This window comes from Chelonia mydas, chromosome 8, assembly GCF_015237465.2.
Source record: "Chelonia mydas isolate rCheMyd1 chromosome 8, rCheMyd1.pri.v2, whole genome shotgun sequence".
In the NCBI taxonomy this organism is placed as follows: Eukaryota; Metazoa; Chordata; order Testudines; family Cheloniidae; genus Chelonia; species Chelonia mydas.
In genome coordinates, this window is record NC_057854.1 from 105,922,402 (window position 1) to 105,933,400 (window position 10,999).

Below are 10,999 nucleotides of genomic sequence, written 5' to 3' on the forward strand. Positions count from 1 at the left end.
GGGGGTCAGGGGGGTGCGCGGGGGGGGTCAGGGGGGTGCGCGGGGGGGTCAGGGGGTGTACGGGGGGGTCAGGGGGTGCGCGGGGGGACACAGTGGCTGCTGGACACAGTGATGTGAAGGGCGCAGGAGGAAGCGGGAGGGGAAGACGCGCGGGAATCCAGCAGCGACCCCCCCTCCCAGGACTGGGGAGCGAGGGGAGCAGGGGGCAGGCACTCGAAGGGGGTTCCCTGGGGCGAGTGAGGGCAGGACGGGGGGGTGGCGGGAGCCCCGGGGAGCGCTGGGCTCTGTCTGACGGGGCATGGACGGGCCGGGGCTCGCGGGGACGCGGGGGCTCTGCCCAGCTGGCGGGGCCGGGGGGCCGGGGCGGGGGCCGGGGCCGGGGCCGGGCCGGGGCTCGCGGGGACGCGCGGCGCAGGGCGAGGCCGCCGGGCTGGCGCTGGGTCCGGGCGCCGCGGGCAGCAGCCGGGGATCGCTCCGGGGGGGGCAGGCAGGATGGCAGCACGTGGCCGGGCGCCCCCCGCTCTGCCCCAGCCCCCCGGACCCACGCAGGCCCCGCCCCCAGCGCGTCCCCCCGGCCGCGGCCAGGCCCCGCCCCGCCCCCGGCCCCGGCCCCGCCCCCAGGCTCGCCATGGCTCCGCTGCGCTTCGCCGCGAACCTGGACTGGCTCTTCACCGAGCGGCCGGCGCTGCCCGAGCGGCTGGAGGCGGCGGCCCGGGCCGGGTTCCGCGCCGCCGAGGTGCCCGAGCCCTACGCCTGGGACCCGGCGCTGCTGCGCGGGGCTGCGGACCGGGCCGGGCTGGCTCTGGTGCTGATCAACACCCCGCCAGGTACCGACCCGGGTGCGGACCCGAACCGCCCGCCCGACCCCGACCCGGCTCCGGGCCCGAACCCCGACCCCGACCCGGCTCCGGGCCCGAACCGCCCGCCCGACCCCGACCTGGGTGCGGACCCGAACCCCGAACCCCCCCCCGCCCGACCCCGACCCGGCTCCGGACCCGAACCCGAACCTGACCCCGACCCGGCTCCCGACCCCGACCCGGCTCCGGGCCCGAACCGCCCGCCCGACCCCGACCCGGCTCCGGGCCCGAACCGCCCGCCCGACCCCGGCTCCGGGCCCGACCCCGACCCGGGTGTGGATCCGAACCCCGAATCCCCCCCCGCCCGACCCCGACCCGGGTGCGGACCCGAACCCCCCCGCCCGACCCCGACCCGGCTCCGGACCCGAACCCTACCCTGACCCCGACCCGGCTCCGGACCCGAACCCGAACCCGACCCTGACCCCGACCCGGCTCCGGACCCGAACCCGACCCTGACCCCGACCCGGCTCCGGACCCGAACCCGACCCTGACCCCGACCCGGCTCCGGACCCGAACCCGACCCTGACCCCGACCCGGCTCCGGACCCGAATCCGAACCCGACCCTGACCCCGACCCGGCTCCCGACCCGAACCTGCCACCCGACCCCGACCCGGGTGCGGACCCGAACCGCAAACCCCGACCCGGGTGCGGACCTGAACCCCAACCCCCCCCCCCGGCCGACCCCGACCCGGCTCCGGGCCCGAACCCCGACCCGCCCGACCCCGGTGCGGACCCGAACCCCGACCCGCCCGACCCCGACCCGGCTCCGGACCCAAACCCCGAACCCCCCCCGCCTGACCCCTACCCGGGTCCGAACCCTGAACCCACCCCGCCTGACCCCGACCCGGGTGCGGACCCGAACCCCAACCCCCCCGCCCGACACTGGATGATTGGACTATAAGGTGGATAGACCCCCTCCCGACCCCGACCCAGGTCCGGACACGAATCCGGACCCAGGTTGGTGGCAGGGGGTCGGGGTCCGGGCCCGACCCCCGCCGCCGGCCGACCCGGGTCCGGGCCCGGGCCCGACCCCCGCCACCGGCCGACCCCGACCCGGGTCCGGGCCCGAACCCCGCCGCCGGCCAACCCCAGCAAGCTACCGAGCCGGGTCCGGACCCGAACCCCCCCTCCACCAGACACCGACCCGGGTCCGGACCTGAACCCCCCCCCCCCCCCAGCAAGGTACCGACCCGTGTCCGGGCCCCCAGGTAGCAAACTGGACCTGGGTCCCTCCGAAGTCAGCTACTGCCTAACACCAGCTCTGTCTAGGAGCCAACTTCCCAGGCCTGTCCCTGAGCCCAGCCCCTGGATGAAGTCATGGGGCCTGGGGGGCTGCAGCCCCCAGTGTATGGGCAGATGGGGGCCCTGGAGCGAGCCCCTCCCACGTGGCTGCAGGGGTCCCCGTCCCTGGCCAGGGCTCGGTCTCTCCTGCCTCTAACCCGGGGCTATCCTGGCTGCTTTCTCCTTAGGGGACCAGGACAAGGGCGAGAAGGGGCTCGGTGCTGTGCCCGGCCGCCAGGCTGCCTTCCGGGAAGGCCTCGCCCTGGCCGTGAAGTACGCAAAGGCCCTGGGTTGCCCCAGGTAGGGAACCAGCCCAGCCCTCCTGCCGGGGCCAGGGGAAAGGAGCCGGGCCTTGGTGACAGGCAGGGAGGCTGAGATCACAGGTGTCATTTTACTCGTGGTGGGAGCTGGCATTCTCCAGCCAGGGGCACTGTAGGCCAGCGGAGAGAGGCAGGCTGCCACGGCCAGACACGCTGGGGCCCCACACCCCTGGTCCTGCACCTCGGTCCCTACCCACCACACCCAGCCTGGGCTCTTCCCATGCCCACAGCTCAGCCGAGGCTCCACTCCCACCCCCTGGCCATTGCCCCAGGGGCTGTTGGCATAGGGAGGGGCTGCTAGCAGCCATGGGCTGGGCGGGGTAGACAAGTTAGTGCCAGGCGTGGTCAGTTACAGCCAAGTCCCTGGATGGGGGCAGGCAGCTCCCAGCCCAGCTCCCTGGGGCGGCGTTACACCTGGCAGAGCACGGGGATCACCTGGTGCACAGGTCACAAGCACCCAGAGTGGGTTTTAATACGGCTGAGTGTAACGGTACTCTAAGGAGCCAAAACCCTTGCCATACCCACAGGATGGGGGGCACTGCCCTGGGAAACAGCGACTCAAACAGATTTGGGCCTGTGGTGGGTAATCAGCCGAACATGAGCTCCCAGCGGGATGCTGTGGCCAAAAGAGCTGGAGGGATCCTGGGATGTGTAAATGGGAACCTTACCTAGGAGTCGAGAGGTTATTTTACCTCTGGGTTTGGCACTGGTGCGACGGCTGCTGGGATCCCGTGTCCAGGGCTGGTGCCCACGATTCAAGCAGGATTTGATGAATGGGGGAGGGTTGAGAGAAGAGACCTGATGAAAGGATTAGAAACCAGGCTCTCTCATGAGCAGGTCCAGCCGTTCAGTCTGGTTAACCAAGAGAAGGTTTGGGGTAATTTGATTACAGAACCTACCACAGGAAATTGATAACAGACTTTATCAGAGAAAGGGGGAGCTGAAGCTAGACACACACAGGTAATTTTTGAGTAATTAACCAGTTAACCGCGGGAGCAATCTACCGAGGTTTGTGGCGGATTCTCACTTTGTAACGTCGGGCTGGATGGTTTCTAAGAGCTCTGCCCTAGGAGCTACTGGGGGCAGGTCTCTGGCCTATGCTGTGCAGGGGTCAGACGATCGCAACGGGCCCTGTTTGTTGCTGTATGACAATACAGCACCGTGGGAGAGCACCACACCACAGCTCTCTCCCCCGGAGTTTGGCTGCCTCCTCCAGCACCTGGTTCTCGGGGCTGGGCTGGGCGGGCCAAGGCGGGGGGGCTGTCCGGGGGAAATCCCTGGGTTGGGGTCCGTGGTTGCTCTAAATTGCAGAACCCTGTGCTGGGGTTCAGTGCTGGCCTCCATTGCACAAGTCTGTTCCAGCAGCTTGTAGGAAGGACATTTCTGAAGCACCTGTTCTCGGCCCTCCGTGATTGTAGCTCCTTTGTGGGTGTGGCAGCCCTGGGCCGTGTCCTTCCCAGCATTTGCTCTGCCAGCCACTTGTAGATCCTGGCATTCCTGGGACTCTTGCTCACAGCGGCCTGACTGCTCCTCTTCCACGAGGGCCCCTTGATGAGTCACACACCCACAGCCATGTACCCAGTGATGAGCTGCCAAAATCTTAACAACTGGGTCCCCCCTCACCCCACGAGGGGGTCGTGGCCCGTCCCCGCCCCCCGGGGACTCCTGCCCCATCAAACCCCCTGAGTTCCTTGTCGACCCCCCCCGGGACCCCTGCCCCATCCACCCCCTCCCCTGTCCCCTGACTGCCCCCAGAACCGGGCAGGAGGGTCTCGTGGGCCACCATAGTGGGTGCCCACCCCGCCCCTAAGAGCCAGAGGGACCTGCCGGCGGGGCTTACCTGGGGCAGCTCTCAGGAAGCATCCGGCAGGTCTCTCCGGCTCCTAGGGGCAGGGGAGCGTAGCTGGGGGGGAGCAGGGGGAGCGGCCGCTCCCCCCACCGATCACATCAAAAGTGGCGCCTTAGACGCCGACTCCCTGGGTGCTCCGGGGCTGGAGCCCCCACGGGGAAAATTTGGTGGGTGCAGAGCCCCCAACGGCAGCTCCCCACCCCGCACCCGGCCCCAGCTCACCTCCGCTCCGCCTCTTCCCCTGAACGTGCTGCCCCGCTCTGCTTCTCCCCCCCAACACACCCACCCATCGCTCTGCTTCTCCTCCCGCTCCCCCCCGCCCCCCCAGTGCTCTGCTTCTCCTCCCGCCCCCCCAGCTTCCCAGGAATCAGCTGTTCACGCGGGAAGCCAGGGAGGGCTGGGAAGCAGGCGGCGGCTTCGTGCTCAGGCCCAGGGAGGCGGAGGGGAGCTGGGGTGGGGAGCGGTTCCCCTGCGGCGCCCCCCCCCCCCCCCCGGGTTACCTGCTGCGGTGCGGGCAGCCCTCCTCGTGCCCCCCCGCCCCAGCTCCCCTCCGCTCCGCCTCCACCTCCCTGGGCCTGAGCGCGAAGCCGCCCCCTGCTGTAACAGCCGGCGCCAGCTCACCACTGCTTGTACCCCCGGCATCAGGAGGGTCTGGGCTAGGGGCACGTGGCTGCGGGTGTGCGAATCACCAAGGGGCACACCTGGCTGCACACCAGCATTGAAACTGGGAAATGATTCTGGCCAAGGTGAGCTTGGGGCAGGGAGGGCGCCCAGAGAAACAGAGAGGCCCAAGCAGGTGTGCAGCAATGCAGCGTGGGATAGCGGTGGGAGGACTGCCAGAAGTGCAATAGTTCATTCAAAACGGGTGCGTTCCTATGACCCTTATTCAGTGGGACGCCCCCCCTCCCCTGGAGGCGGCCTCTGCTTGGGAGGCTCCAGGGGCTGGGAGTGCGGGCCTGTGGGGGGCACGCTGAGACCCCTCCCAAGGGGTGAGTGCTGCCCGTGGGGCCCATGCCAGAGGGGGCGGGGGGAATCACAGCCCACTTCCTCCTGCCCAACCTGACGCAATGCTGCTGAGCCCCCCGGACCCCTCCTCACGGCACAGCTAGTGCTGCCCCCCAGAGGGCTCCCCAGCTCCCTCCGTGCGCCGTGGCCTGGGCCGGCGCCCCAGCTGCTGCCGGAGGGCACGTGCCCTAGAGCTGTGCCCTGGCTAGTGCTGCAGCTGCTGTTCCCTTCACCCCTCGTGCACTGGGCACCTGGAGCTGTTTGCTTCATCCTCTGTCTCTGCACCCATCCCACTCGCAATCAGGCTTGTGCTAGGCCCTGTGGGTGGCTCAGCTCCTGCCCGCAGGCTCTGACCCAGGTCTGTCTGCAGGATCCATCTCATGGCTGGGCGGGTCCCTGCGGGCACCGAGCGGACAGCGATGGCTCCGGAAATGGAAGCCACCTTCATCGAGAACCTCAGATATGCTGCTGATATCCTGGCCCAGGTACGAGGGGACACCAGGAGTCACTGTGCCCACCGTGGGACTTTCCTGCACCCAGGAGAGGGATAGGCAGAGGAGACTCCCCCAGTGGGGCCGCACTCCTGGGGGCATGGGGCCACACAGTCCCTGAGATGACTATGCCTCTGCACTGAGGGACAGCCCCTGCGTGAGACACTAATACCAGCTGGAGGAGAAGGGGTGGGTCACAGCCCCTGCCTGGCCAGCAGCTCATTCTGGTTGGGGAGGGAGGTGAGGGTGCAGGGAGCTATGGCCGCCCTGCCCCATTGAGGGGACAAACGCTCAGGGGCTCAATGTGGTTTTGCAGGAGGACATGACGGGCCTGCTGGAGCCTATGAACAGCCGCATCACCGACCCACGCTACTTCCTGACCACCCCTCACCAAGGTAAGGGGGCCCTGCCGTGCTCCGACTGCCCCGGCCCGAGCTGAGGGGAGGTGGGTGCTCGCCCTGGGGGGCCCCTGCTTTGACTGACTTGCCTCTTCCCCCCACAGCTGCAGCCATTCTGGAGAAGGTGGGGAGGCCCAACCTCTGGCTGCAGCTGGTAAGTTTCTGTAGTGTCCAGACCTGTTTCCTTTACAGTTAAGTAAGTTCCCAGCCCCTGGTGCCAGGAGAAGCAGGAGGCGGGTGCCAGCCCCTGGGTGCAGCAGGTGGGTAAACCCGCCCCAGCGGTTGTCTAGAGGAGCCTGCTTGCATGGGCAGCACTGGGTCAGTGATGGTACCATCCCCCCAGGTGGGGCTGAGCTACCCTGGCCATGCCCCCACCATTCCCCAGCCTGCAGGAGGCGGCCTGGGCCCTGGGGAGCGTTGCGCTGTGCGCAGCGAGGGGCGGGGGAGAGGGTCTCAGACATCCCAGGCACTAGGTCTCCGCTGCCAGCCAGCTGCAGGACAGGAGGTGCAGTCATTCCCTGCACCCCCAGCTCTTGCCCCAGGCCCTGAATTGCGGCTCTGATTCCTGCAGGACATTTTCCACTGCCAGATCATGGATGGGAACCTGACACAGACCCTGAAGACTTACTTCCCGCTCATTGGTGAGGGTTGGGGCTCTGCTCCAAGCGAGGTGGGGAAGGCACTGGGCCTAAGCTACGGGGTGGGAGGTTTGAGTCAAGGCAGAGCCCTCCAGGGGCAGGGCTAGTGCGTGCCTGTCCCCGGGAGGGAAGGGCTGCTCGTAGCAAGGGTGTGGTGGGAGGACTCGTGGGTTAGGGGCTGTGCCCCCGTGGATCAGAGCCCGGGGCCATGCTCACTACAGCAATGCCCTGGACACCCTGAGGAGATGCTGGTTCCACCCCCAGGTCACATCCAGATCGGGCAGGTGCCCGGTCGGCATGAGCCTGACAGCCCAGGCGAGGTGAACTTCCCCTACCTCTTCCAGCTGCTGGAGTCGCTCGGCTACGAGGGCTACGTGGGCTGCGAGTACACCCCGCAAGGTGAGCGGGGCTGGAGTGCAGGGACCCCACCAGCATTTGGGGTGGGGGGGGGACGGGGCTGGCTCACAGTAGGGTGGAGCCAGGGCCTGGGAGCTGAGAGAGATGCCTCTGCCTGGTCCCTGCCCCTGCTGGGAATGGGGCAGAGGGGGGGGCACACGCAGTGCCAGGCTGGGAGGGGGGTGCCCACTGTGGCTCAGACAGCAGGTGCTGGAGCAGGGCTCCCGGGGGAGGAACGTGTTCGGAGAGGGAGTGTTGCAGAACTCACCTGGTGGGAGCTGGCCTGTAGCTGCTGCTCGCTCACACAGGGTCGGGGGTACCTGGCCTGCCCTAAGGCAGGGGAAGCTGCTCATGGCCTGCTCTCACAGTCCCCGGCTCTTGTTGCAGGAGACACACTGGAAGGACTGGGCTGGTTGCACGCGTACTGGGAGAGCCGAGGCCGGCAGCAGCGCCGGTGCTAGCCCAGCGGGGGCCCTAAGCAGGAATATTTTTAACCCTCCCACTCACTCAAACAGACAAGTTCTTTAATAAAAAGCGAACGGGGCCCTCCAGCCACTCAGGGCCCCAAGCAATTGCTTAGTTTGCTTCTGCCAGCGCCGGCTGTGCCCACCAACCGGGGGGAGCTGAAGGCCGTAGCAGCGGGGATCGAGAGCCATCAGTGGCTGAGACGCTGAGGGAGCAGCTGTCCCGTGTCCGTTCGTTTGGGGGTTCACACCCACGTGCCCCTCCCGTCACACTGCCCGCTTACGCAGGAGGCTGCCTTGATTCTCCTGTGTGCTGGCCCCAGCAGCCAGGCCAGGCCAGGCCAAGCAGCACACGCATCTGCTCCCTGAGGCCTGCTGGGACAGGAGAGCAGGGCTGCCTGCAGCGGGAGGAGTGCCATGCCCCACACAGAGCAGGGGTAAGTGGCTGCAGGGGGGGCAGCCATGGAGCAGGTCTGGTTCCAGGGCTCTGCTCTTAGAATCATAGAATATCAGGGTTGGAAGGGACCCCAGAAGGTCATCTAGTCCAACCCCCTGCTCGAAGCAGGACCAATTCCCAGTTAAATCATCCCAGCCAGGGCTTTGTCAAGCCTGACCTTAAAAACCTCTAAGGAAGGAGATTCTACCACCTCCCTAGGTAACCCATTCCAGTGTTTCACCACCCTCTTAGTGAAAAAGTTTTTCCTAATATCCAATCTAAACCTCCCCCATTGCAACTTGAGACCATTACTCCTCGTTCTGTCATCTGCTACCATTGAGAACAGTCTAGAGCCATCCTCTTTGGAACCCCCTTTCAGGTAGTTGAAAGCAGCTATCAAATCCCCCCTCATTCTTCTCTTCTGCAGACTAAACAATCCCAGCTCCCTCAGCCTCTCCTCATAAGTCATGTGCTCTAGACCCCTAATCATTTTTGTTGCCCTTCGCTGGACTCTCTCCAATTTATCCACATCCTTCTTGTAGTGTGGGGCCCAAAACTGGACACAGTACTCCAGATGAGGCCTCACCAGTGTCGAATAGAGGGGAACGATCACGTCCCTCGATCTGCTCGCTATGCCCCTACTTATACATCCCAAAATGCCATTGGCCTTCTTGGCAACAAGGGCACACTGCTGACTCATATCCAGCTTCTCGTCCACTGTCACCCCTAGGTCCTTTTCCGCAGAACTGCTGCCTAGCCATTCGGTCCCTAGTCTGTAGCGGTGCATTGGATTCTTCCATCCTAAGTGTAGGACCCTGCACTTATCCTTATTGAACCTCATCAGATTTCTTTTGGCCCAATCCTCCAACCTGTCTAGGTCCTTCTGTATCCTATCCCTCCCCTCTAGCGTATCTACCACTCCTCCCAGTTTAGTATCATCCGCAAATTTGCTGAGAGTGCAATCCACACCATCCTCCAGATCATTTATGAAGATACTGAACAAAACCGGCCCCAGGACCGACCCCTGGGGCACTCCACTTGACACCGGCTGCCAACTAGACATGGAGCCATTGATCACTACCCGTTGAGCCCGACAATCTAGCCAGCTTTCTACCCACCTTATAGTGCATTCATCCAGCCCATACTTCCTTAACTTGCTGACAAGAATACTGTGGGAGACCGTGTCAAAAGCTTTGCTAAAGTCAAGAAACAATACATCCACTGCTTTCCCTTCATCCACAGAACCAGTAATCTCATCATAAAAGGCAATTAGATTAGTCAGGCATGACCTTCCCTTGGTGAATCCATGCTGACTGTTCCTGATCACTTTCCTCTCATGTAAGTGCTTCAGGATTGATTCTTTGAGGACCTGCTCCATGATTTTTCCAGGGACTGAGGTGAGGCTGACTGGCCTGTAGTTCCCAGGATCCTCCTTCTTCCCTTTTTTAAAGATTGGCACTACATTAGCCTTTTTCCAGTCATCCGGGACTTCCCCCGTTCGCCACGAGTTTTCAAAGATAATGGCCAAGGGCTCTGCAATCACATTCGCCAATTCCTTCAGCACTCTCGGATGCAACTCGTCCGGCCCCATGGACTTGTGCACGTCCAGCTTTTCTAAATAGTCCCTAACCACCTCTATCTCCACAGAGGGCTGGCCATCTCTTCCCCATTTTGTGATGCCCAGCGCAGCAGTCTGGGAGCTGACCTTGTTAGTGAAAACAGAGGCAAAAAAAGCATTGAGTACATTAGCTTTTTCCACATCCTCTGTCACTAGGTTGCCTCCCTCATTCAGTAAGGGGCCCACACTTTCCTTGGCTTTCTTCTTGTTGCCAACATACCTGAAGAAACCCTTCTTGTTACTCTTGACATCTCTTGCTAGCTCTTCCTTGGAGAGGCCCCAGAATTGCCTCCTTGCAGCTCTGGGTAAGGGCAATCACTTGGCAGAGCCTGCCCCGGCCAGGCTGGAAGCGTCTTATCTCCACCTGGTAATGCTCTGGGCCCTTGGTCCCTGCTGGGGGTGGGAGGCGATGGCAAAGAGCAGGTAACCGGCGCTGTCCCACGCCAGCCCTGCAGCTGGCACGAGGTAGTCTCTGGCTTGCAGAGGGGGGAGCAGCACTGAGCCCAGGCCCCCCATCCCTCCACTGCTGCTCCACAGCTTGGCTAAGGCTGTCACTCCTGCCCCGGTCGACCCAGCGAGAGGGCAGGGCTGCAGGCCCAGCGCCACGCTGAGCTACTCCCTGAGACAAGCTGCCAGCCCTTCTGGGTGTGGCTACAGCCCTTTAAAGGCCCCAGGAATAAGCAGGCCAGCCCTTGGGCAGGGGACTCCCAGCAGCAGCACTGCAAAGTCAGCATTGTTAACTTTCCCTGCCGAGCACCGGGGTTCAGAGCAGGGGCAGGGAGCGGGTGCTCCCTGGATGGCACCCGGGAGACCCTCCCCCCCAGTCAGACCAACGGGCTCGAAGGCTGGTGGGGCAAAGGGAAGCTAACCCTGCAGAATGCCCAGAGCCAAGCAGATGGAAGGACAGTGTGGTGACTGTCAAGGGCCCCCCAGAGTCCTTCACAATGTGCTCTGCCCTCCCCCCTGCCCTGCTCAGCTGGTGAGCTGCGCCCACGCAGCCCCACCACCACAGGGCTCCCAATGCTTCACCCTGCCATTCCCAACTGCTCCCTGCGCTCATCAGCCAGGCTGCAGGGCCAGGCCGAGGAAGTTGCCCTGGCGGGCCTTAGTTCTGCCTCCCCACTGTGCTCGGGGGGAGAGGGCAGGAGGCCCTGTGGGCACTGCCTACCTCCTTGGGAAGGCCATGGGCAAGGCCCGGAGCACCCTGCCCTGTGCAGCGCCAAGCTGAGAGCCAGGCAACAGCAGG

At 64.7% G+C, this 10,999-nt stretch overlaps 1 protein-coding gene across 1 annotated transcript; it reads left to right on the forward strand.

The window, feature by feature from the left end:
- The first annotated feature begins 601 nt into the window (after positions 1 to 601).
- On the forward strand, positions 602 to 7,807 carry HYI (hydroxypyruvate isomerase (putative)). Its single transcript, XM_037907681.2, has 8 exons — positions 602 to 827; positions 2,327 to 2,438; positions 5,683 to 5,797; positions 6,120 to 6,198; positions 6,306 to 6,355; positions 6,773 to 6,842; positions 7,104 to 7,238; positions 7,623 to 7,807. Exons 1-8 carry the CDS (start codon positions 629 to 631, stop codon positions 7,694 to 7,696), a joined length of 834 nt encoding a protein of 277 aa, XP_037763609.1. The 5' UTR covers positions 602 to 628; the 3' UTR covers positions 7,697 to 7,807.
- The last annotated feature ends 3,192 nt before the right edge of the window (positions 7,808 to 10,999 follow it).

Coding starts and splice junctions, on each gene's coding strand:
- HYI (XM_037907681.2), top strand. CDS start 629: ATGGCTCCGCTGCGCTTCGCCGCGAACCTGGACTGGCTCTTCACCGAG. Junction 828..2,326: donor GCTGATCAACACCCCGCCAG/GTACCGACCCGG, acceptor CTTTCTCCTTAG/GGGACCAGGACAAGGGCGAG. Junction 6,199..6,305: donor CCTGACCACCCCTCACCAAG/GTAAGGGGGCCC, acceptor TTCCCCCCACAG/CTGCAGCCATTCTGGAGAAG.